This window comes from Littorina saxatilis, linkage group LG2 (genome assembly GCF_037325665.1).
Source record: "Littorina saxatilis isolate snail1 linkage group LG2, US_GU_Lsax_2.0, whole genome shotgun sequence".
NCBI classification, from domain to species: Eukaryota; Metazoa; Mollusca; class Gastropoda; order Littorinimorpha; family Littorinidae; genus Littorina; species Littorina saxatilis.
The window spans coordinates 13,615,306-13,642,898 of NC_090246.1; the positions used below are offsets into that span (position 1 = coordinate 13,615,306).

The following is a 27,593-nucleotide window of genomic DNA, read 5'->3' on the forward strand; positions in this document are numbered from 1 at the left end:
CTGGCAGATTTGGGACATTCTTAATGAATTCACTTTGTAACTGATGCCAGTGTCAACATGAAAAATTAATTCAGCGTAAAATTGAGTCTACACAGAACGCAGACAGGCTGAAGATTTTCGGTGTGTGTTCAAGTGGAAATAATTATGTTCTCATTCTCTGAAACCTCGGCCATGTGATAACGGATATGATTGTAATAAAATAATGCACAATGCATGTATGCAAACAAATCACACACAATCATGTTTCAAAAGTAGCTAATTTGTAAGAACAAAACACACTGCAAAACTGTGTGAAAGCCGAACGCCTTCGTGACTCTCTACTTCAGTGCATATCATCTGGGAAGGGCAAGTCAGATGGGCATTTGCGTGATTGGGATATAAAGCCGGGAAAACAAGGGAAGAACTCAATACAGCCAAACCCTCATTTTAGAACCTTCGATTTGAAAGACTACCCCCCTTCAAAGACCTTGATTTTTCAGATCTTTTGTTCTCAACGTCTGTAAATTTACCCCCATTTTAAGACTTATCTCTCTCTAAAGACCTTGATTTTTCAGATCTTTTGTTCTCAACGTCTGTAAATTTACCCCCATTTCAAGACTACCTCTATTTTATGACCTGATTTTCTCAGATTTTTGGAGGCCTTAAAAGGGGGATTCAACTGTAGAAAATTAATGACAGTACACACATGCTTTAATGTTTATTAATGTTTGTGTTTATATGAAATCATAACACTATGCTGGATGTGCAGATATGAATCAATATAATAGATTGTAATCATACGATTGAAACGCAGGTATACGAAAAATACTAGGCCAAACACAAAGAAGATATATAGATGAACGGAAGTCACACATGTAAACTTACTACAGGTACCTTCATGCTGCTACGTGCTGACTATGACATTAAACATTATTACACTTGTATTAAAATAAATATATAATTATGTGTTAAAAAAAAAAGTGTACAAAACAATAAAAGCAAACAAAACTATTTTGGAGTAGGGGATGCTAATATCTTCACAACAAGATGCTGACCAATTGAAAAATATATGAGCATACAGAGACACACGGACACAGACACAGACATTCTCAAAGTCAACTGAAGGCCAAGTCATATATGATACCCAATACCCAATGTATCGTTAAACAAACTCTCTTGCTCTCTCTCTTTCTACTGACTCATGTCTCCAAAACACAGATTTTAAAACAATGACAACAAATATAAAATACAAACAAAATGCAGACACAAACACAAGTTCTAATATACACACCTATCCATGGTTGCATGCACACAAACACACACACACACACACACACACACACACACACAAACACACACACACACACACACACACACACACACACACACACACACACACACACACACACACACACACACACACACACACACACACACACACACACACACACACACACACACGCGCACGCACACACACATTTTGCGATCAGTTCCTTATCTGTACCATAAGTGTTGGTCTGTCCGTCTGCTTAAAAGACTACCGGGTCGACTACTGTAAATGTAACGTTTTGTTTTGTCAATACTTAAACGTTCCAATAACCTACCATTCTTGTCTTTTTACTCTGATTTTTGGAACGTAAGCAGTCTATCTGTATTTGCATGGATTCATTTTCACCCCCTTCAAATTTGCACTTACATGAACATATTTTTGTACTCACATCATATCACAAACTACCAAGAAGAAAAAATCAACAACACATAGGTCGTAGGTGTCAGTGACAATGTGTGTGGTGATAAGGAGCACAAAAACTAAGCACGCACACACACACACACACACACACACAGACACCGAACAGCTTGGCAGAGGATGTGCACGTCTACAAGGGTTCATAGATGTCTCAGTACCTTGGCTTTGCTTACCGAGCTCTGTATTTTGTACACACACCATGCAGTTAGAGGAAGCAACCAGAAACCACGATTAGTCGAAAAATAAGATAATGGTATGATTTTAAGTAACGCTTGTCTGCAGAAATAAAGAAGAATTTATTAATAAAGATGGTTCAAAACTAAAGGCACTGTGCTCCACTTTCTGGCACAAAATCAAGGCTTCAATAAACGGATCAACAAGCTTCCTGTAGCACTAACTGCAAGCTGAATCACTATGCAGTGGAACCCCTCGTTTAAGACCCACACAATTTAAGACCTCCTCTTGTTTAAGACTCTCTCTTGTTTAAGACCCTGTTTTCTCAGATTTTCTGTTCATAACCTCTGTAAATAAAATCCCTGCGCCTTGAATATGTGCGCAATATAAATTGCATAAAATAAAAATTAAAAAAATAAATAAATCCCTGCGCTTAGAACTGTACCCACGAAATACGCGTGATATAAGCCTCATATTGATTGATTGATTGATTAAATTTACCTCCATTTTACGACTCCCTCCTTTGAAAGTCCCAATTTTCTCAGATTTGTGGAAGTCTTAAAAGGGGGTTCCACTGTACAACAGTTGATAAGATCAACCAGGGTTAGAAGAAGCAGAAATGAATTTCAAAGACCACTGTCTGATGTGTATTCTTCATGTGCAGATTGCTCAGCGTTAGCGACTTCTAAGTGCGATCAAGATGCTGCAGACTGGTACCCCCTTTTATTGCTACATGTGCAAAACATCTGAGAAAAGCAGATCTTAAACCAACGAGAGTCATCAATTTTGTTTGTTAATGTACACATTAGCTATGAACAGAAAATCTGAGAAAGTAGGGTCTTAAAAGTCGGGGGAGGGGGGAGGGAGGGGGGTGGGGGGTGGAGGCATCACTGTATTAGATTTACTGCTCTCTCTTACTTAACTGGCAAAAGAGATTTCTTGAAGACCCCCCCCCCAATTTAAGACTCTCTCCCTGTTTTCTCAGATTTCTGATTTGAACCTCTGTAAATTTACCCCAACATTATGACTTCTCTTCCTTTCAGGCCTACTTTTCTCAGATGTTTGGAGGTTGTAAAAGGGTTGTTTACACTGTAGTGCCAACTCAATGATTAAGATGGAAATTCTACAAAAATATCCTGTAAGCTCTCTACTTTTTATTCAACATACCGAGAAGTACACTCCTGCTCTGTTCAAGGGAGACCCCTTTGTGAAAATCCATAAAACGATCAACAGAGTGCCTTTTTACCATGATCATGTGAATATTTGGTAACATCAAATAATACCATTTGGTAGCGGGGTCTGTGTAATTTAATCAGTGAGTTATGATGACGATGATGATGGTGTTGATTATGATGATGATGATAATGTTGATGATGATAATGATGGAGTGTACTGTTTCTGTGTGTGCGTTTGTTTGTGTGTGTGTGTGTGTGTGTGTGTGTGTGTGTGTGTGTGTGTGTGTGTGTGTGTGTGTGTGTGTGTGTGTGTGCGTGTGACTGCATGCATGTGTTTGCATGTGTGTGTGTGCATGTGTGTGAGTGTGACTCTGTGTGTGTGTGTGTGTGTGTGTGTGTGTTACTGTCTGTGTGTGTGTGTGTGTGTGTGTGTGTGTGTGTGTGTGTGTGTGTGTGTGTGTGTGTGTGTGTGTGTGTGTGTGTGTGTGTGTGTGTGTGTGTGTGTGTGTGTGTGTGTGTGTGTAACAACCTGGTAATAGTCTTCCAGCTCCTCTATCTTGCCTTTCTCAGGACACAGTTTCGTCATGGACAGGTCCACGAAGTCAAACAGGATGTCCATCATCTGAACACAAACACATGGAAAGTGTGAAACAGGTTATACATGTATAAACATGTAAAGCTATTGAGCAAAACAGTCATGACATAGCTCCCCACACACACACATGTATTTGCACGTGTTTGCATGGATCCATACACATGCCCCCCCCCCCCCCCACCCCCCACTCACTGACACACACACTCACATATATATATGCATACACAAACACGCACCCGCAACAAAAGCAAAAACTCAAAGAGGTATCTGAATTTTCTTGTACATGACAAAAAACAACAACAACCAAAGTGTTATACCTCACCATTGCCTCTTTCCTTTTATTCTCTTCACTAGCAGTTAAGCCCGGCTTCGCCCGGGAGTAAGCGGAGCCCTGTAGCAATTTAAGACGCTCGCTATCCCATTATCAGTAGCTTTACCTCCTTTGATTGGATACAAAAAAAGAGTTATCTCCCTTACCTTCTAGACATTTCCGGAACTGTCCAGTTAATTTTTCATTCTTCATTTCTTCCCCTCATAGGAGCAATAGCGAGTCTCTAATATCACTGGCATGATGTGCTTGCTACAGGTGAACAGTAGGCACTGAACTGGTCTTGTACCATATAGGCTGTATTCAATAAATGGGAGGTCCATAATCTGAGAAAGGAAACAATAAATCAAAAAACTAAAACCCAGGTGCACATCTGCGGCACCTAGGGAGTGTACGTGCACACTATCTTGTTCCTGCCTCTTGCCATCTCAGAGGTATGGCGACCACAGACAAAAAAGAGTTATCTCCCTTACCTTCTAGAAATTTCCGGAACTGTCCAGTTAATTTTTCATTCTTCATTTCTTCCCCTCATAGGAGCAATAGCAAGTCTCTAATATCACTGGCATGATGTGCTTGCTACAGGTGAACAGTTATCTCCCTTACCTTCTAGAAATTTCCGGAACTGTCCAGTTAATTTTTCATTCTTCATTTCTTCCCCTCATAGGAGCAATAGCAAGTCTCTAATATCACTGGCATGATGTGCTTGCTACAGGTGAACAGTAGGCACTGAACTGGTCTTGCACCATATAGGCTGTATTCAATAAATGGGAGGTCCATAATCTGAGAAAGGAAACAATGAATCAAGAAACTAAAACCCAGGTGCACATCTGCGGCACCTAGGGAGTGTACGTGCACACTATCTTGTTCCTGCCTCTTGCCATCTCAGAGGTATGGCGACCACAGACAAAAAAGAGTTATCTCCCTTACCTTCTAGAAATTTCCGGAACTGTCCAGTTAATTTTTCATTCTTCATTTCTTCCCCTCATAGGAGCAATAGCAAGTCTCTAATATCACTGGCATGATGTGCTTGCTACAGGTGAACAGTAGGCACTGAACTGGTCTTGCACCATATAGGAGGTCCATAATCTGAGAAAGGAAACAATGAATCAAGAAACTAAAACCCAGGTGCACATCTGTGGCACCTAGGGAGTGTACGTGCACACTATCTTGTTCCTGCCTCTTGCCATCTCAGAGGTATGGCGACCACAGACACACACACAGACAGACAGTCTCTTTTATTTATATGTATAGATAGATTCTCTATGGGTCTTCCCCTTGCTCAAGAGACCTCCCCCTCCACTTCCACTACTTCTAGCTGTTGCTGTAAAAACAGCTCACTAATTGGACATACCAGCTGAGAAACCACTTGTGATCGCTTGCTGTGGGATGACGGGAGACCGATGACAGCCTTGGCCTTGCCCTCGTAGAACGAGAGAGCCAGGGCAAGTGCGTCCTGGTAGTGGTTACCTTTGACCATGACGTCAATGCGCTGCAGTGACACAACACAAAGGGTTGGTTTAACTCACAAGAACAATTCAAACAAAAACAAGTCGCGTAAGGCGAAAATACAACATTTAGTCAAGTAGCTGTCGAACTCACAGAATGAAACTGAACGCAATGCAACGCAGCAAGACCGTATACTCGTAGCATCGTCAGTCCACCGCTCACGGAATAGGCAGTGAAATTGACAAGAAGAGCGGGGTAGTAGTTGCGCTGGGAAGGATAGCTCGCTTTTCTGTACCTCTCTTCGTTTTAACTTTCTGAGCGTGTTTTTAATCCAAACATATCATATCTATATGTTTTTGGAATCAGGAACCGACAAGGAATAAGATGAAAGTGTTTTTAAATTGATTTGGAAAATTTAATTTTGATAATAATTTTTATATATTTAATTTTCAGAGCTTGTTTTTAAACCAAATATATCCAGACATGGCCTGACCAAACAGATCTGAGGACCAAAATGTGGGGAGCACTGGAGGACCTGGAAAGAACGTCCATGTTCATGGCATCCTCCAGATTCCGAGCCTGACACAACCGTCGTACGAAGAAGAAGAAGAATCCGAATATAACATATTTATATGTTTTTGGAATCAGCAAATGACGGAGAATAAGATAAACGTAAATTTGGATCGTTTTATAAAAAACATATTTTTTTTACAATTTTCAGATTTTTAATGACCAAAGTCATTAATTAATTTTTAAGCCACCAAGCTGAAATGCAATACCGAAGTCCGGGCTTCGTCGAACATTACCCGACCAAAATTTCAACCAATTTGGTTGAAAAATGAGGGTGTGACAGTGTCGCCTCAACTTTTACAAAAAGCTGGATATGACGTCATCAAAGACATTTATCAAAAAAATGAAAAAAAACGTTCGGGGATTTCATACCCAGGAACTCTCATGTCAAATTTCATAAAGATCGGTCCAGTAGTTTAGTCTGAATCGCTCTACACACACACACACACACAGACAGACACACACACACACGCACATACACCACGACCCTCGTCTCGATTCCCCCCTCTACGTTAAAACATTTAGTCAAAACTTGACTAAATGTAAAAAGAGAAGTATTTGATGATGTCATATCTGGCTTTTGGTGAAAGTTGAGGTGGCACTGTACGTCACAACCTCGTTTTTCCACCAAATTGATTGAAATTTTGGTCAAGCAATCTTTGACTCAAAGCAGCTAAAAGACTTGGTTTCAGACATAAATATGCCTTTCATATCTTTAGCATTTGCAATCAATTTCTAAGACGACATCAAAAATAATACAAATCCAAAAACAAAGAGACTGCCAACGTTCCAAAATTCAGAATAAAAAAACAAGAAAGGTAGGTTGTTGGAACGTTTGTTATTGACAAAACAATACATTCACTTATTATGGTATTATTATGTATTGTTTTGTCAATAACAAACGTTCCAACAACCTACCTTTCTTGTTTTTTGATTCAAAAATAATACAGTTAAAATTAAATATTTATAAGATGACTTGAGAGTTGACGGGGGAGGGGAAAGGGGGGGGGAGGGGGGGAGGGGGGGGTTAGACTGACCTCTTTCCAGCTGCGCAGAGTGTAGATGTGGACGGCCTTGGTGCCCAGCAAGAAAACCTGACCCCCGTGACTGACCACCGACTGGTAACACGCTTGTTCCCCTGCGTACGCCTGAAACACACACATACAGATGTGTGCATACAAACAAGAATGACAGACACAGACACATGCGCGTATACATACACATTGTTATTCAAGAAAAAAAAGTTAAAACATAGGATCACCTACGAGTATTGACATAAAATCACGCACATGTACCCACATCAAGCCTCTTGATGATCTGTTATACCTCCACAAGGTGTCCGTCATTCCCAATCAATCCTGTCCTTCAAATCTGCCCTCAAAACCTACCTCTTTAAACAGCACTTGCAGTCATTCCAAAAGGCTTATGACACTCTATCTTATTTAATGAAATCCTTTTACGTAAACTCCAATAAGAACTCTCAAAATGGCTGTCAATTTTAGAGCTGACATGGAGGCCCAAGGACTGTTTTGCCGGGGTGGAAGTAGAGATAAGCGCCTACTTCCCAAGAAATGCTCCATATGGCTTCGTGTCTCCAAACACCTCTGACAGTCAAATCCAGCTCCTTGCCTTCACGTGGCGGTCCCTGTCTTCGACTAACAGGAGAAGGGATGCAGGCGGGTCCCTGGCGCCTTAAAACCAGCTGCTTCGGGCAGATGGGGCTCGTCAACCTTGGATGGTCGCTCATGTAGGAGAAGGACAACTCCGATTTCAAAACCCGCACTGCCTTGTGTGCGCCTTGGGAAAGGCAAAGGCTACGAGAAGGAAAACTTCTACAACAAACCCGGGTAGAGTGGACTGGATAGCCCAGCAAGGCAGCTACTCTTGGGGAGGAGGCAACCCTGAGTAAGAACCTCAACCACCGAAGACGGAAGACAGCAGCCAACTTGGCGTGGGGAGAAAATCAGCTGTCTACGCTTCCACGATAATATGGCCGTAGAGCTGACATGACTTACCAAGAGTTTGCATTAATGGTATGATTGTGAGCATGCAAGAGATGTGTTATGGAAACACTGAGCAGGGCTTACTAACATAAGAATGCCAAGGGCTAACATAACAGACACAGTACACGAGTGGAAGCTGGGTAGCTCAGTTGGTAGAGCACTGAAATTGTAATCCTTGAGTCACGGGTTCGAATCCAGGCCAGGACGGACAAGGGTCAAGTTCATGTGCAGGCTCAGAAACAGTATTCATGTCCCACCCCTGTGTCACCACAGAGGCACATAAAGGCTCAGAAACAGTATCCATGTCCCACCCCCGTGTCACCACAGTGGCACGTAAAAGATCTTGGCCGTTCTGCCATAAGTGCATGTGGCTGATGACACCTAAACACACACAATGCATAATAAAGTGAATGAAAACTCACCAGAGCCTGGCTGACGTTGCCCCCAGTGGCCAGAGACTTGAAGATGCTGGTACTGTAGACCAGCTGGGCCTCCGACACGTCTATCACCTGCACATACACAATTGACACTGAAATAAACACCATACAGTTAAACCTGTCTATAACAACCCGTGAAGGGACAGGCCCATTGGTCGTGATAGACAGGTGGTCGCTGTGGAAAGCATCCTGACCTCAGGTCAAAATGAGTTCGGCTCATTCTATCCCTGACAGGATGCCTTGGTTTTCCTTGTCTGGCGAGGAAATCGATTTTTTACATATTTAGATCTTTTCATAATGTGTTATGGATGTAAGCAGATTCGCGATCGTCGATAATAATTTTTCATGGTGTTGTGTAATTTTTAAATTACAAAGGAATTGATATGTAAGACAGTTTCAAGCGAGCTATTTTTCGCGGCTGTATTTACTGTGCAAACAACTCTAAATATGGCAAAAGTGTCACGTGATAATCAACCGTTTGGTTTCGGCGCTCGCTGGAGCAGACGATTTTTTGACAGTGATGCAACCGTATATTACGGTCTCCTTTCGGCAGCAGTCCCAAAATGTTGACTTGTTTTGACCTTAGAACGATGTCTTTATCATAACTGTGAAGAACAGAACGGAGATCATTGTCGAAGTCGGCCAATCTGCAATCATTTTCGTCTCGCGAACAACAAATGGGAGATAATTCTGTATTCTTGTTTTGATAGATTCGCGTAGGACTTTAGCGTCCGGTCAGAGGGACTAAAGCGATAGCGTGGAGCGATGATGATCAGAATGTGTGGAAAGGTGAATAGACGAATTCTGAAAATAAGTTTGTCAGGTTTGTATGGGTTGTGAAAGCGTGAATGCCTTTCCTTTTTACTCGGACAAAAGTTGGAGGGGCCAATCACTAGGCCTAAAAAAAAAATAGGTGTGGTTACGGTAACCCGACCTACCCTATTTTTAGGGGCCGACCCTATAACTTTTTATTACATTTATTTTGTCCAAAAAACAACCACACAAAACAAACAAGAAAACGAGTGCAGAAAACGCAATGAAAGCGAAAGCGCCCGAGTCGCACACTTATTTCCCTGTCAAGTAGGTTTAATTTGTACACATTAGAAAAAAAAGTTAAAAAAAAGTTATTTGTCTGAAGAAAAGCAAGGGTATTCCCTCTTTCACAATCCCATACTAACCTGACGAAGTTATTTCCAAAGATAGTCTATTATATAGCAACAAATTCTTCAGGGATCACATGCAGTTGAGTTGTGCAAGTTGGAAAATGGGGAATGGAAAAAGGAAGGGATTTGACACAACCACACGAGCAAAGAAAAGAAATCGCCATTTGCACACATTCAAAAACAGCCCAATTCATGAAAAATGAAAACAACTGAAAATATATCAACCATTAAAGAGCTATCAGCATCATAACACCACAGCATGGCTAGCAAAACGCTCAGCAATTAACTGAACAGACATGCATGAATGCAATCATCTCCTCCCCCTCCGAATGACAGGCCCACACACACTAACACACACACACACACACACACAAATACACACACACACACACACTCACTTACACACACACACACACACACATACTAACCTCCAGTTCTTCCTCGGACCTAACATCCATGATATGAAGTTTTTCTGCCTTGTCCAGACAGACCAGAGTGCGAGGGTTCATCCACTGAAAAGCACAATACAACATTTATGTAAATGCTTGCCATGTCATCCTCTACGCAAATTAAGCTTAGACATGGTGTCCTTAGCATATGTTTATTTGTGATTTTTTTGGATTTTTTTCTTTTTCTTTTCTATGATTATTTTTGTAAGGCGCTTAGAACTATGTTAGGATTTGTGCTATATAAATAACCTTATTGTTTTTACTATATGAACGTGGACCAAGTAAAGGAAAGATCTAAGAAATGAAGGGACGTAAGCCCTGCAAGTACGACTGTGCAACAAAAGTAAGGCCAAAAAGAAAAATATGTCTGTTTCCGGTAACCCGACCGACCCTATTTTTAAGCGCCGACCCTAAAGGTTTTTTTTCGCTTTTCGTAAAAAAAAAAGTTAAAAAAATATGAAGTCAAGTATACTTTATTTAGTTTCAATATATATATATATATATCTAGGTCAAAAACATGTGCTAAATAATTGTAAGTAAACTCGGGAAGCGTTTAAAAAAATAAATAAACACGTAAAAAGACGTTAACAAAACGTAAGAAAAAGGGGTTTAAAAAAAAACAAAAAAAACCACCGACCGACTGACCCTATTTTTTTGGGCGATGTTACCGGAAACAGACATATTGTTCTTTTTGGCCTAAGAGAGAGTTATGTGAAACCGATTTCCTGGCACTCGAGAGAATAACAATGAGCATTGGACTGAATGAGCCACTTTCATCCTCAAAGTCACATGAAAAAGATAGGCAGAGGATGAACGTCTCTCGTTCATATCAATATACGTTATTCTCTCAGCAGAAGGAAAATGAGAACAAAAGAAAGAGAGAGAACATTGTGGATCCAGTATTTCACAGGAAGAATCTTCATCAAGATCACAGGGCATATGCATGCCTACAGCTGTACTCACTGCAGGCAAACTTAAAAATTGTATTCACAAAAACAGAATTTTGTTTGCAAATAGGTAAATGTTATGACTCTAAACTTCGACCAGTTCTTCAAGGCTGTACAAGTCAAGATCTGATAAACAAGGGAAGTAAGCGCTCTAAATGCATACGACATGTGTAATAGAGTGAGCTCATATTATGCTCCACATTTTTTCAAGGCACTCTAACACTTACGTACACAGTCATACACAAGAACCAGCTTTTATTCCTGACCGTACACAGGCCTTAGATCAAGACTAGTTTTTACAGAGCACACAAACAAACACATTTTTGTGTGCTAGTCAAGTATGTTACGTAACAGGCCTTCAAAGAATGTTTCACATCATTATTGCAAAGACACCTCGTCAGAATATCTTAAACAAATAAAGCAGAGCGCTGTTTCGAGATCTGATAAACAAGGGAAGTAAGCGCTCTAAATGCATACATGTCATTTAGAACACTTACTTCCCTTGTTTATCACACCTCATCAGAAGCTTTTGACACCTCATCAGAAGCTTTTGACAACTCACAGCAATGCCAAGGAGTTTGTAAGGCAGCTGTATTTTCTGAAGTCCCGACGCTCGGATGTCCATCGGCCCGTTGCAGATGACCTGGTAGAAGTACACGGTCTGGTCGCGTCCGAAAGCCAGGACAGGGTCAATGACGCGGTCACGCTCGGACACCTGAATGACCACAAACTGCCAGGCCAGCTGGGGGAGAGTGGCTGGATCCCCCTGTTCAAATGAAAGTACAACTGCACATTAAAAATTCAATAGGCCAACTGATACGTTACAAACGATACAGGTCAATAACATGACAACCCCCAGACACTCACACAAACGCACATTGAAAAATTCCAATCAAGGTTCACCTTATATTAAAAGAAATAAAGTGTGAGAGTGTTACGGCGCTCCCCCAAAGAAGCTGATATAGTCTCCACTACATACACTTGTGCACTCATTCCAAAGCAGCCTGGGTGTTACACGGGATAAGACCATCCCTCCACTTGGTCACATACCCAACATGAACAGCCTGGGTGTTACACGGGATAAGACCATCCCTCCACTTGGTCACATACCCAACATGAACAGCCTGGGTGTTACACGGGATAAGACCATCCCTCCACTTGGTCACATACCAACAATGAACAGCCTGGGTGTTACACGGGATAATACCATCCCTCCACTTGGTCACATACCAACACTGAACAGCCTGGGTGCTACACGGGATAATACCATCCCTCCACTTGGTCACATACCCACACTGAACAGCCTGGGTGTTACACGGGATAATACCATCCCTCCACTTGGTCACATACCCACACTGAACAGCCTGGGTGTTACACGGGATAAGACCATCCCTCCACTTGGTCACATACCCACACTGAACAGCCTGGGTGTTACACGGGATAAGACCATCCCTCCACTTGGTCACATGCCAACACTGAACAGCCTGGGTGTTACATAGGATAAGACCATCCCTCCACTTGGTCACATGCCCACACTGAACAGCCTGGGTGTTACACGGGATAAGACCATCCCTCCACTTGGTCACATGCCCACACTGAACAGCCTGGGTGTTACACGGGATAAGACCATCCCTCCACTTGGTCACATACCCACACTGAACAGCCTGGGTGTTACACGGGATAAGACCATCCCTCCACTTGGTCACATACCCAACATGAACAGCCTGGGTGTTACACGGGATAAGACCATCCCTCCACTTGGTCACATACCAACACGTAACAGCCTGGGTGTTACACGGGATAAGACCATCCCTCCACTTGGTCACATACCATAAAATAACAGCGTGATTGCTCTCTGTGCACACTGGTATTCTTTTTAAAGAATTAATTTTGTAAATAAAATGTTGAAAATTAGTTCATAAAAAAATTCTAACGCGCCACAGCATGCAGTCCGAGTGCTGATTTTTGGTAGGTGACCAATAGACAATTTTTGCAAATGACTCAGTTGCGTTTGTATGGGTTGTGAAAGAGTAAATACCCTTGCTTTTACTCTGACAAATAACAAATAACTCAGCCTGCTCCTGTCCACGTGTTTCCGACACACCCCTCGCTAGTGATTGGCCCCTCCAATGTTTGTCCGAGTGAAAAATAAGGGCACTTTCACAACCCATACAAACCCGACAGAGTTATCTTCTCAACTCGTCTATTGGAGGGGCATTTTTATTCCATGTAAAAGCCTGACCAGATCTGAGGCAGTGAGGCGAACTGTTTACACTAAGCAGAGTTGGCCTTTACACCCAGCTTGACCAGGGGCGGACAAGGGGGGGGGGGGGGGGGTGGGGGTGCACAGGGTGCAGGTGCACCCCCCCTCCAGCAAAAAATAAAAATAAAAAAATAAATTGGAAAGCTGATTCTATGACCATTTCTAAGTTCAAATGGCACCAGATGGCACCATTTTGCTTCTTTGGGCCAAAACATTTTCCGGGGGGGCATGCCCCCGAACCCCCCTAGCAAATTCGGGCGCTTTGCGCCCATCACATTCACTTTCGATTCAAAGTGCACCCCCTCTTACAAAGCAACTGATCCGCCCCTGTTGACAATAACCTTGCCCCAGTCAGTAGAGTCAACGATTACAAGAAAAAAACAGGAGAGGGAGTGAGGGGGGAAAGGTGGAGCAAAGGAAGATCATCAGAACACAACTCTGTTAATACAGTGGAATCCCCTCCACAAATCTGAGAAAGTCAGGTCTTAAAATGGAGGGAGTCTTATAACGGGGGTAAATTTACAGGGCTTATGAACAAACAATGCGAAAAGACAAAGTCTTAAAATGGAGGGAGCCTTATAACGGGGGTAAATTTACAGGGCTTATGAACAAACAATGCGAAAAGAAAAAATCTTAAAATGGAGGGAGCCTTATAACAGGGGTAAATTTACATGGCTTATGAACAAACAATGCGAAAAGACAAAGTCTTAAAAGGGAGGGAGTCTTATAACGGGGGTAAATTTACAGGGCTTATGAACAAAAAGTGCGAAAAGACAAAGTCTTAAAAGGGAGGGAGTCTTATAACGGGGGTAAATTTACAGGGCTTATGAACAAACAATGCGAAAAGACAAAGTCTTAAAATGGAGGGAGCCTTATAACGGGGGTAAATTTACAGGGCTTATGAACAAACAATGCGAAAAGACAAAGTCTTAAAATGGAGGGAGCCTTATAACGGGGGTAAATTTACAGGGCTTATGAACAAACAATGCGAAAAGACAAAGTCTTAAAATGGAGGGAGCCTTATAACGGGGGTAAATTTACAGGGCTTATGAACAAACAATGCGAAAAGACAAAATCTTAAAATGGAGGGAGCCTTATAACGGGGGTAAATTTACAGGGCTTATGAACAAACAATGCGAAAAGACAAAATCTTAAAATGGAGGGAGCCTTATAACGGGGGTAAATTTACAGGGCTTATGAACAAACAATGCGAAAAGACAAAATCTTAAAATGGAGGGAGCCTTATAACGGGGGTAAATTTACAGGGCTTATGAACAAACAATGCGAAAAGACAAAGTCTTAAAATGGAGGGAGCCTTATAACGGGGGTAAATTTACAGGGCTTATGAACAAACAATGCGAAAAGACAAAGTCTTAAAATGGAGGGAGCCTTATAACGGGGGTAAATTTACAGGGCTTATGAACAAACAATGCGAAAAGACAAAGTCTTAAAATGGAGGGAGCCTTATAACGGGGGTAAATTTACAGGGCTTATGAACAAACAATGCGAAAAGACAAAGTCTTAAAATGGAGGGAGCCTTATAACGGGGGTAAATTTACAGGGCTTATGAACAAACAATGCGAAAAGACAAAGTCTTAAAATGGAGGGAGTCTCATAACGGGGGTAAATTTACAGGGCTTATGAACAAACAATGCGAAAAGACAAAGTCTTAAAATGGAGGGAGTCTTATAACGGGGGTAAATTTACAGGGCTTATGAACAAACAATGCGAAAAGACAAAGTCTTAAAATGGAGGGAGCCTTATAACGGGGGTAAATTTACAGGGCTTATGAACAAACAATGCGAAAAGACAAAATCTTAAAATGGAGGGAGCCTTATAACGGGGGTAAATTTACAGGGCTAATGAACAAACAATGCGAAAAGACAAAGTCTTAAAAGGGAGGGAGTCTTAAAAAGGGGGTCTTCAAAGGGGGGTTCCACTGTAATTTACCTTCAAGGGATGTGTGAACATGACTTTCAGCTGAGGCCGCAAGGTGACCAACAAAACCTTGGAGAGTGAAGCCATGGCCAGCACCATAACGTCCTGCATGGGATGGTCCTTGATGGTGTAGTTCATGTGCAGCGGTTCTATGGTACACACCTCCCCACGACTGTAGGAGGGAAACGCTACAATCATTGCTCTGTTGGATGGATATGTTTTCAATGCAGACATTTATAAGCAGATGTAGTTCATGTGTAGCAGTTCTATGGTTCTCTGTTAGATGTATATGTTCTCTATTCAGACATTTAGAAGCAGATTTGGTTATGAGGATGCGTGCATGCATCTGTGGTGTGTGAGTGAGAGAGAGAGAGTGTGTGTGTGTGTGTGTGTGTGTGTGTGTGTGTGTGTGTGTGTGTGTGTGTGTGTGTGTGTGTGTGTGTGTGTGTGTGTGTGTGTGTGTGTGTGAAAGTGTGTGTGTGTGCATGCATGCATGCCCACGTGCGTGTGTTTGTGCCTGCATGATTGTCTGTGTGTGTAAAAAGAATCTGAGTAACTATCACCTCAGACATGTCTTGTCTCGTGAAATAAACTCATCAGTGAATGCAAAGAATTGTGATCAATATTGAAGAAATGAATGTTACCTGCCCGAGAAGAGACACTGGGATTCGCAGGACCTCACACCAATCAGCCGTCTGTTGACAAGTGAAACAAGAAACAATATACAGTGAAACCCACCTTTTTAGACTTCCAAATATCTGAGAAAATCAGGTCTGAAAAAGGAGGGAGTCTTAAAATGGGGGTATATTCATAGAGGTTACGAACAGAAAGTCTGAGAAAACAGGGGTCTTAAATTGGGGGGTCTTGCAAGGGGTGTTCCACTGTACTGAACAGTGATGCCATATCATCTGAGGATAAAACAGGACAGTGTTTTAATGGCGGCTGGAGAACACAATCCACAATGCTCCCAAATACCTCTGTCGGGTTGTAGGGGAGTGGATACTGTTGCTTTCAATTTTATTGAGGCAAGTTTTCACGTAAGATAGAAACTCTCTGAAAATTTCAGACCTCCTCAAAATCAACACAGATTATGAGATTATGTTTTCATTTTCACGTAAATGAGAGACTGTCTTTATAAGATCCCTCAAAATCAACAAAGTTCTGATCCTGATTAGAGCTTACAATTTTACTCTGGATAGACGGGTCTACTCACTTAAACTCCAATTCAAAGACTGATCCACCACTGTCGCTGCAAACTGCCAACACAAAGCTGTCTGTAAACTGAAAATGAAGACAAGGAAATATAAGTAAAACACAGATAGCTACAAACAAGTTCCGACCTGGAAGCTTTATTCATTTGTTAAGCCCTGCTTTGGCTTTTTATCACTGTGCGATGAAAAGCAATAAGCAAACTCACAGAACAAGTAACAAAAGCTGCCCTGCAAAAAAACATGATACTTTGTGCAGAGAGAAATTTACACTATGTACCCGAGTGCCCGAAGCACAAGAATAACCTTTGGAGGCAAAGCCAGTCAAACAGGATTGAGCCTTTTAGAGTACAGTGGAACCCCTCTCTAGCGACCTTGAAAATGTTGACAAAAATCGGTCCTTATGGAGGGGGGTCCTTACAGAGGGAGGGGGAGGGGTCAGATAATTCTTTGAATTTGCGATTTTCCAACATCAAGACTTTTTGCAATCGCGAGAGTTAAATATTTTCTTTTCTTTGTAGACGCCATGTCGATCTCCACTGCTCTTGTGTCCAAAGACTGTCTATTCTGACTGAATTGAACGGTGTATGTTGGTCTAGTGAGTTTGTTTTCTCAATGATTGGTTTGTGATGTTTACTCAGCCCACCCAACCATCACACCTCTCAGCAGTTAATTAGTGCCTTTGCTTACGCGAGACGGTTATAACTGGTTATAACCGGTTTGTCAGTGATGCGTTACGCTGACTGAGAGTCTTGGCTTTGTCTGACAAAGTCGTTACACAAGCTGTTAGGTCGGTCCTTAGACGTTAGAGCGGGGTGGTCGCTACACTGGTGACAACTATATAAGGAAACACATCGGTTAAAAAAAAAAAGGGTCGTTGTGGCGGGCTAGTCGTTAGAGAGGGGGGTCGTTGTGAGGGGTTCCACTGTATAACTTAATAACCCTATAAGAAATGTTTTGGGTAGGCAAAGGTTCCCAAGAGCATACAAGGAGACAGCAGCAGCCAGACCCTATCACAAACAGAACTCTACAATGGACAGGTGTCTAGCCAGCGACGTGAAAAGAAACATCGAGCTACCATAAATAGCCTGCGCTCTTCGCTGGCAGACAACTCTGTAGAGTCTGCTGTGAAGGGTGACACTGTAGTCTCCCTGTCACAATTAGATCAACTTCACAGAAAAAGACCTCCCTACCTTGATATGCAGAACTGCAGTTCCTGGGGGATGAGCATCTGTGATGGTTCTCAGTAGTTTGCCCGTGTTCAAGTCCCACATTGTTATCTGAAAAATATACATCAAGTAACCAAAGGGAAGTAATCACTCTTTATGCATATGACATGTGAAATGGAGTAAACGAGAGTTGTACAGAAAAATATACATTTTTCCTTTGTTTCTATTTGTTAAGGGCAGTGCAAAGTTAGACACTGACATCTGTGATGGTGATCGACTGTCTCCCAGTGTTCAAGTCCCACATCGTTATCTGAAAAATATTTCAGTTTTAGCATACATTTTCCCTTTCTTTCTCTTTCGTTAAGGGCACTGCAAAGTTTAGGTATTGGCATCGCGTGATGGTGATTGTTAGTTTGCCTGTGTTCAGGTCCCACATTTTGAGGAAGAAAACCGACCTAATGTTTCAGCCAATTATTTGTTCCTTTATTGTGTGCATGCCAAGTAAGACAATGAAAACACAATGTATTAATTCAGTCAAAAGTATGCTTGCAGGATTGTCAAAAGAATAACAAAAAAATACACTTTGTTATCTTTGGCACCATACCATTCAAGCCAACTCTGAAACACTACCGTTCAACAATCAGAGACCTGCAAGAATCATTTATATGAATTTCATCAATATAAGTGCCAAGATGTCTTTGTAAATAAAAAGATATTAAGAAAACAAAACAAAAACCCACAAGAATCTCAAAAGCTTTTTTTCGTCTGACACCATGCCAGGAAGTGGTTCACTTGGAGGCAATAAAGTAAACTGGTTTAATTCAACAATTTTATTCAGATAACTGCAAATAACAATGCCGTGTCCATAAGCAATCTGCTTGTTAACGTTCTTAATGTTGTTATTGTTTGAAACGTGTGTATGAGAAAATTGAATAAAACACGCTTAAACCAAATAACAATGCCGCATACAATCAATGAAATAAATGGAGCACCACAAGTTAAGCTTACAAGCGGGCTCTTAACAGCAATAAAATATTTGATTTGGCAGACAAATACAATGTATATCAGGCAATCCATTCAAGGAAGAATGAGTTTCAAGGAAATAAACAACGCCGGGGGTCCACAAGCTCAAGTTGATGTATGTTGTAAATATGAATGTAACCCTCTCTGGTGAAAGATAAATTATTAATGTAAAGAAAAACACTACCGTAAAAGTCGACCTATAAGACGCACCTGGGTATAAGCCGCACCCCCCGATTTTTAAAAAAAACACAGAAAAATCCATACACAAGCCGCTCCGGCATACAAGCCGCGCCTAGAAGCAAAGTTCAAGTCAAGAAACATCGAAAGTCAACAAAAAAAAAACACACACACACACAAAAACGAACCGGCTAACTTGTCAGTTTTGCACTTTACTTTCAGCATCAGATGTTGAGTGATTCACAGAACTCTGGACTATCAAACTGTCCTCTCGTCCTGCACACAACACCTGTAGTTAGTTCTGTAAATCACTCAACATCTGATGCTGAAAATCCGCTGAAGTCCGACTCCTCAGTGTCGGAGATGAACAAGTTCAGAATGGCTTCTGGCACAGAGTCACCGGAAGTGTCACTCTCGGCCTCACTGTCAGTGGCTGTCGTGTTGTCTGTCGCGTCGTCTGCTCCAGTGATGATCTCAGCCTTTCTGAAGCCGTTGATGATCGTTGACTTTTTGACAGCATCCCAAGCTTTCAGGACCCACTGGCACACATCTGCAAAGGTTGCTCTACGCATGCGGCCAGTCTTTGTGAATGATTTCTCGCCATCCACCATCCACCTCTCCCACTCATCCCTCATCACCACTTTGAAGGGCCGGTTCACACTGATATCGAGGGGTTGCAGGTACTTTGTTGTGCCACCCGGGATGATAGCGATGATGGAGTTGGTGGCAGTGACTGACTTTTTGACATTCTCAGTGATGTGTGCACGCATGCTGTCCATGACTAACAGAGCTTTAGTGCGACGGAAGAAACCCCCTGGCCTTTTCCCATAGCATTCTGTCAGCCAGGTGTCCATCATCTTCTCATCCATCCACCCCTTCTTGTTAACCTGCACGACGATCCCCCTCGGAAACTTTTCTTTCGGCATTGTGATTCGCTTGAAAATCACCATCGGCGGAAGCTTTTCACCCGAAGCCGTGCACGACAAAACACAGGTGAAGTGTGTTTTTTCATGTCCCGTTGTTTTCAGTGCCACAGAAGACTCGCCCTTTTTGTTTACTGTGCGTGTCAATGGAAGGTCAAAGGTCAACGGAACCTCATCCATATTTATGATGTTCTGTGGGCCAATCAGATTCTCAGCTACCTGCTCTTGTGCGTAGTTTCGAAATGACATCATTTTCTCCTGGAAGTCTGGCGGCAGCTGTTGGCACAAAGTTGTACGTGCACGCAGTGACAGACCTTTGCGCCTCAAAAATCGGCAACACCAAGATTGACCGCCTTTGAAGTCGTCTATCTTCAGACGTGTTGCAATGGTGCGTGCTTTCAGACGAAGCTGAACAGTTGAAACACTGCGACCATCCGCACGTTGTGTGTTCACCCAGTCCTCCATTTCGTTTTCTAATTGTGGCCAGCGTGCCTTGCAACCACGGAATGCTTTTGTGGATTTCTTGCATTTCACAAGTTCGCCTCGTTGCTTTCGCCAACGCCTAATCATGCTTTCATTGACGCCGATTTGTTGAGCAGCAGCGCGATTGCCTTTTTCAACAGCCAAGTCTATGGCTGCAAGTTTGTAGGCTGCATCATAGGCCTGCCTCCGTGTTTTCGGCATCGTGGTCAGTTGTACGTTGCTTTGTTTTAGGAGATGTGCGTGTTGCTGTTCTCTGTAGTAGCAATGCGAAGTGATCGATCAAAACCGGTGTATGCCAACCCATTACTGTGTGAGTTATTGTCATGCTTCAAACTTCCGAAAAGAAGGTGAGTGAGTGAATTGAGGTAAACACAGCTGATTCAAGGCCATTACACAGCGGCGATCCAACTTCCGGAAACTAGGTCAATGAGCGAAGTCGGATACACGCCACTGATTCAGAAAAAGTCATTCATAAGCCGCACCGCCTTATAAGCCGCAGGGGTCCATTTAGGAAAAAAAAGTCGCGGCTTATAGGTCGACTTTTACGGTAATCTAAAAAATAATATTTTGCCTTCGCTGAAATCCTTGAAAGCAAGGTGAAGATTTGGATTGCCTGGTGCAGTGGTACCTCTCTATAACGACTTTGTACATGTAACCGAAATTTGGTCGTATTATGGAGGGGTCGTATTATGGAGGATGGTTTTGTTATGTCCGGGTCCGTCAATGATCCGGAATGACATTGGCGTTTTGATTGATTCCGCCCACAAAGTAAGCTTATTCTTTCCTTTAACGATTATGGTATCCTGTTTTTTAATTCAATTAGTTACCCACACAGTTTTCTTGCTTGTTTAATCAAGCCCCGTAACTACTCGTGGGTTAAGGTTTGAAATAAACAAACTGAGGTCGAACGAAAGCATGCGGTCCCAAAACATGCACATCGATGTCAATACCAGCTACTAATCATAGTCATACGATACCCGAGCAACGATTTGGTTGAAAACAAAGAAAAGTGTCCCAAACACAAGGAACAAAACGAATAAGAACCGCGGCAGTGTGTTGAAACTGATGTAAAATTGTAGCCAAAAGCGTCAGTTTTCACGATGAAACTTGACTCACTCATTCAACTTGGGGACAACTGCACTACGGACTCAGTGTCCACAGAGTTGAGTAATTTAGGACACGTACTCCACTACTCACCTTCAAACTTCACTGACAGGATTCTGAGAAGAATTTATTGATTCAAACGAACGCGTGGTTGTATATCGCGTCATACGTCACGGATCGGGGAAAACCAAGAACAGTTCCAGATTTCAAAACCCATGTTCATCCGATGTCGGCCGCCATTGTTAGCTAGACCGAAAATGTTACACACGCTTTGCATACATACATCGCAAAATGACATGACGTCACCACAACTTTCGGTTTTGGTTCGATGATCGGATTGCTTTCATAACGTTTCTGTAACTTTGCGTGTTTAAAAGGTAGGAGTTCCTGCACAGTTCTTTGCAAAATGAAGCAGACATCTGGCGAATGACCTTTATCTATTCAAAATAAAGTAATGTTATATGAAGTCTTATATCGCGCGCGTATCTCCAGACTCGGACTCAAGGCGCAGGGATCTATTTAATGACCTGAAATAGAAACGAAAAACCATGGCTTCAGCCGTTAGCGTGCCGAAGTGATGTACACGAACAGGATTTCAGCACGTGTTTGTGTCCGTATCGCTTACTCACTCGACTGGAGATATAAGTCAGAGTAAATCAACCCCGTGATAATTTTGGGAAAAGTCGTTATAAGTCCACGTATGGACGGTCGTATGTCGTATTAGAGAGGGGGACGTAATATGGAGGTGACAAAATACTAAGACAAAGAAGAAGAAAAAATCCGTCAGAGAAAAGTCGGTCGTATTATTGAGGGACCCGTAAAAGAGAGGGGTGGTATAGGGAGGTACCACTGTATATGGAAAGGCAAATGGGATTTGTACTTAAATTTTAAATCTGGAAATCCACTGACCTGTCCCTTGGCAAAACCACAGAGAAGACGGGAACAGTCCCGGTTGAAGCTGAGAGCTGACACCGCCCCGTACTGTGCCCCCACCGCTGTACTGCCCAGACACCACTTCAACACCTGTTTGGCGTCTAATGCACACGATATGACAGGATATTTTATTTCAACGTCAAGCAGAGAGGAAATGACATGAAATCCTAGACACAGGATCATTCACCTATGAACAGTATTTAAGTGTGTGTGTGTGTGGTGGGTGTATGTGTGTGTGTGTGTGTGTGTGTGTGTGTGTGTGTGTGACAGTGTGTGTCTGTGTGTGGAGTTTGCTATTGTACATCGCCGTGAGCTCTGGTGAAAGGGGCGATATTATTTTTATTACAAAATAATTGTTCGATTCTTCATTACTTTGACCACACAACTTTCAAGAGAGCCAGTCCACAGGGCACACTGAGAAGCAGGTGGTACCTAATTAAAGATGTCTATGCACCAACTTTTGAGTGATTCTGGTAGGCCAAAGCAACAACAAAACAAAACTTTCAAAAGCATTTAAACCGACAGTTCAGACAGCAAACACTGAAAGCAAAAATTGTACATACCAAACACAAGGACCAGTCCATGTGACGTTCCAATTGCTATCAATGATGAGACAGCCTGGTAGGACAAAAATAAAATAAAATTATTCCTTGATGAGAACTAGGTCTCATAGAAACAAACTGAAACAAAAACAGATAGACTGCTAATGTTCCAAAATCCAGAATACAAAAACAAGAAAGGTTAGTTATTGGAACGTTTAATTTTTGTGAATTCAGTCTTGTTTTGTCACAATTTAAATGTTCAAATTACTATAAAACTTTCTTGTTTTTCAAACTGAAACAGATCCATTGTACATACACACACATCTAGACAGTTAAAACACACACACACACACACACACACACTCTAGCTTAGACTGTAATACATGTACATGTACAAGAATAGACTACTTTATTTAACTTACAATAGCTGTTGGCATTCCAGCATCCACTCGATCCTGAAAACAGACAACGAAAACCAATTTACAAAATAGATACAAAACCATTGCGATAAAAACTGTACACATGAACCTGCGTACATTATTGCACACACACCCTGACTCTGTTCAACTTGAACTTGATCTTTTTGTGTTGAACTTCTTTTTTTATCAATTCCAAGAAAATGCTCACACAACCATCGACGCATCGTAAAAAAAAAGATATTTTGAAAGTTTAATGTTTTATGTTTAACTTGTTCTATATCATGTTGTATGTTTGTTGTCATATACACCACAAACAAATTTCTCGGTTGAGATAATAAAGTTGTCTAAGTCTATGATTCATGCTAACTTAAAATCTCCATCAAATAATATGCACCTAGGCTTGCAAATTGTGGCTATATATACTCACAGCAGCAGACAAGACCTGGGCTGACACACTCTTCAGCTTGCTTGGTTTCAGGACTGATCCATGGATGGTTTTGGGAATTCGCAGTCTGAAATTTTTCAATAGTTTTACAAGTCCCTTCAAGTCTACACACACACAATAGCTACAGAACGGAAGTGTGACTGTAAACTTGTGTAACTCGATCAAAGCAAAACAATTTTTATAAACACACCACTGGTGATGGTTTTTCACACAAGACACACACACATACTTAAGCTACCCTGCGCACACACACACACACAGAAACACCCACCCACTGAGACACACAGACACAGACATATAGTCGCTATAACAGACCAACCTCTCCCTCCTGCGAGTTTCCATGCTCTCCACGCTGGAAATGGATGAAGATTCTCCAGAGTCTGCTTTGAGCAGATGCACAGCCGCCGTTGCCAATGGCAACTCTTCTTCTTCAAGGCCATCATCCGGCTAACAAAACGCAGAAAGCATAACCATCCACTTTGTCATTTAACTTTTAAGTTAATTTCTATTAACTTTGTTTTGGTTTTGAAAAAAAAGTGCATTCAAAGCCACTTTCTGGTTCAAGTTCTGACCGTGACTCTTTCAAGTTCTTTTATCCTCCAATTTATCCAGCATTTTGTGCTGCATCCCTATGGTTCTGACATCTGCTTTTAAAGTATTAAACTCTTTGAATGAAAGTTTACAAAAAGAAACTATCAGACTCTTTTTCCTGATTTTTACACTTCTATAGAATATCTGACTTTAATGCTGCGCTTGTATTTAAAGAGCAGCTACCAAACAAATTGCACAAACATCATATAAAGCAAAAGCTTATGCTGACAGTAAACTAAGTTATCAAACTATCCACAAGCAAACATCTGCACTGAACTGATTCAGACTCACCTCATTCAAAATACTCTCTAGTGTTGGTGGTTTTTCAACAGTGGGGATATCAAACTCAGCTTCGTCAAGACTGGTATCCAACTGAAATGAATTGTTGTCATTGTTGAGAACACAGTTTATACATGCACATAAACACAGACACTGTGACACACAGTAGTGCCATCTCACTTTTGCACAAGTTTAAAAAATTCTGACTGCTGATGATATATTTTACCTGCATACATCAATGCACTGAAAACAACAATTAAAAAGAACATCACTTTTTTCTCTTAAAAAACAACAAAAACAAAACACAATCAGGGGCTCACATCCATGAGAGATGGCATAGGACAAATGTCCTGGACAATGCAAAATCGATAGGACATTTGTCCCGAACAAAAACAAAATGAATAGGACCTTTTTTTTCTCGCAACAAAACGTACACTAACAGCATGGTTTGTCTGCTTGGAGAGACACGTAGCAAATCAAACTGCAGTGCTGTAAATTGGAAAGTACTGACAATTTCCAGATCAAATGAAAGCATAATCGGACAATGACCACTTTGTGACAAAAACAATAGGACAATTATGTACTCTTGCATGAAAAAACTATAGGACATTTGGAAAAAATATCCGTGTATGTCCGATGTCCGACGTGGATGTGAGCCCCTGCACAATAAGTGAATAACTTCGGTTCGTGTACACAATACCTTAGATGCCCACATGATCACCCTTAATATCTGCCCAAACCACATAAAATGTATGAGCCGTTTTTAAGGCGAACACAGCCAAACTCTCACTATCTAGGATAGTCTAATACTGATAGTAATTATGCATAAAATAAGTTACAAGCAGGGCTGTTTAGATCCAGACTACTGGTTCCATAGTAAACAACAATCAATCTAGCTCCATATAACTGCATCTTTAAGATTAAGTTCTGCATTCACAATTCTCCACTAAATAAAATGATCGAGGGACTCATTACTAGGCAATGCAGTTTATGCTGCTATACCTCTTCAACATCATTACATTATGGCTGACTGTCACATCTGAGTAGAAGCCCATCAGATAAACAAGAGTGGGGAACAAGTGTTCGAAATTCACAGGATTCAATTAAAACTAAAACTAAAACAGATCTGCAACTGGGTATATTGTGCAACCTGTTGTGCAATTCAACATGTGCATACTTGCACATGTGTTTGCCCATGAAACCTGTTAGTTACCATGCAAATACTTGTACATGCATCAGTGTGAAAGTTATATTTACAGGTTCAGTGGAATCCACCCAGAAAGGCCTACCCCCTTTTTAGACATGTATTACAAACATCGGGTCTCTTGTAGTTGTATGATCATTACGTCTGGTGGAACTGGAAGTTGCAACACTTAACTGTGATCAGCTTTATTGAACAATCAGCATTACATAATGTACACTGTAACATTGCAATACATATGGAGTTTTATATGTGAGGCTGATCGTCAGAAAACGACCATACATCGATAGACTTACTCCTACTCCTAGTCCTACTCCTTCAATATCGGTTATGATAATGAAACTGAAAGAAGGCACAAGTTTGCGGTCGTTCGAGCAACCGTTTTTTGCCGAGAAAGCTCGTTCCCAAACTCCTCATCTTGCACATTCGAGAGTAGAGGTAAAACAAACAGAATGATGAGCTTACCTGGTTAATATCGAAGCTGGGAGGTTTGCTAGCGCTGGATGAAGAAGCCGAGTCGCCTTGTGAATCTGGCCCCTCCTCCATCATGAACACGGAAGTGCATTGACAGTTCGCTCCCTTGCATTGGCGCCGGGCGAGCTTGATTTGTGAGCTTGTAGGAAAATGTCAAGATTTGTAAGCTGAATAAGTGGAAAATGAAACAAATGATTGGGAATTAGGGTGCGGAGTACAAATAACGGAGGAAACACAAAGAGATGAAAATGTGTATTATGTGTGAGGTTAGGCTGGAGTGTACCCTTTGTAAAACAGTCGGTCAGTGATGAGAAAATCAATTTAAGAGTGGGTGTGTAAAAAAAATCAAAAATTACACCTGAAGAAGAGACTGACAGAAAAACAATTCAAAACACAAAACACAGTTACTTTACTGTTAAATTGGAGGAAAAAAACATCAACTTTGAATCAACTTTTCAAACGCATGCGGAAACACAGGGCCGGACCAAATGAGTTGTAAGGGGGGGGGGGGGGGGGGTTCCTCCTTTTGGGGGGGGGGGGGCAAATCAGCAAAGTGGCGAAGCCACAAGCGCGCGCCTGGGTCCGGGGGCATGCTCCCCCGGAAAATTTTTGAAAAACGGTTAAAATCTGTGCAATCTGGTGCATTCTGGGCCTTGTTTTGAGGGTTAAGAGCAGCATTGTTTTGGTGGGGGGGGGGGGGGGGGGGGGGGGGGGGGGGGGGGGGGGGGTACCTTTTTCTCATCGGATTTCACATTGAATAAAATTTGTTAGAGACACACACAAAATTTATTTAAAAAAAAACAAAAAACGCTCAAAGCAAGGTACATGCTTTTTCCAGGGGTGGGGTTCCGGAACCCCTGGACCCCCCCCCCCCCCCCCCCCCCCCCCCTGGGTCCGGCCCTGGAAACACGAACAAACTTCATGAAATGACGTGTAAAAGTCAGTGATAAGAAACTTCTAAAACTTCGTTACATCCAAGGTAAGGTATGCATTCCTTTAACCTTTGTAAAACTATGACGCACTAAATTTCGAACTGTGATGCTTCTTCTGCCTCCACCCCACCCCATTTTGACACTCAACATGCGGCTTTGTGTTCAGTCAAACGTAAATCATGAAAATGACCGGATACTCATAAAAAAAAGTATTCAGTATGTAAGTTAAAGGATTCCAAGGAGAGAAAGAAGAAGGAAGGTAGGACGAAACAACGATTAATTGATAAAACAATGTATGAAACTCGAATATGGGGTATCAGACTTTTGCACAAGACTCGCTGGCCACTGAATAAATTAGTCAAATTGAAGAGAAAGAAAAAAATACACTGATTTATCATCGAGGTCAAATATCCAATATCTACCATTTAATGTTAATTTTGCTCTTTGCCACTTTTCTTCAGGCACGTCAATTGGCA

The 27,593-nt window shown here is 41.8% G+C and overlaps 1 protein-coding gene across 4 annotated transcripts in view; it reads right to left on the minus strand.

The window, feature by feature from the left end:
• Positions 1–26,317, minus strand: part of LOC138958243 (vacuolar protein sorting-associated protein 8 homolog) — a 63,587-nt gene extending 37,270 nt beyond the window's left edge. For 2 of the 4 annotated variants that reach the window (XM_070329354.1, XM_070329351.1), the window contains exons 1-18: positions 26,177–26,317; positions 24,523–24,603; positions 23,960–24,087; positions 23,623–23,707; positions 23,199–23,231; positions 22,798–22,852; positions 22,211–22,335; positions 17,616–17,702; positions 16,428–16,495; positions 15,859–15,909; positions 15,227–15,386; positions 11,576–11,779; positions 10,046–10,129; positions 8,440–8,526; positions 7,052–7,162; positions 5,350–5,487; positions 3,605–3,697; positions 3,068–3,103 (exon numbers count right to left, since the gene is read on the minus strand). In XM_070329354.1, coding sequence (XP_070185455.1) covers positions 3,068–3,103; positions 3,605–3,697; positions 5,350–5,487; positions 7,052–7,162; positions 8,440–8,526; positions 10,046–10,129; positions 11,576–11,779; positions 15,227–15,386; positions 15,859–15,909; positions 16,428–16,495; positions 17,616–17,702; positions 22,211–22,335; positions 22,798–22,852; positions 23,199–23,231; positions 23,623–23,707; positions 23,960–24,087; positions 24,523–24,603; positions 26,177–26,260 — 1,710 coding nt within the window. In that variant the 5' untranslated portion in view covers positions 26,261–26,317. The remainder of the gene's footprint in view (positions 1–3,067; positions 3,104–3,604; positions 3,698–5,349; positions 5,488–7,051; positions 7,163–8,439; positions 8,527–10,045; positions 10,130–11,575; positions 11,780–15,226; positions 15,387–15,858; positions 15,910–16,427; positions 16,496–17,615; positions 17,703–22,210; positions 22,336–22,797; positions 22,853–23,198; positions 23,232–23,622; positions 23,708–23,959; positions 24,088–24,522; positions 24,604–26,176) is intronic. The other 2 variants (XM_070329353.1, XM_070329355.1) reach the window with 2 other exon arrangements.
• Positions 26,318–27,593: the final 1,276 nt, after the last annotated feature.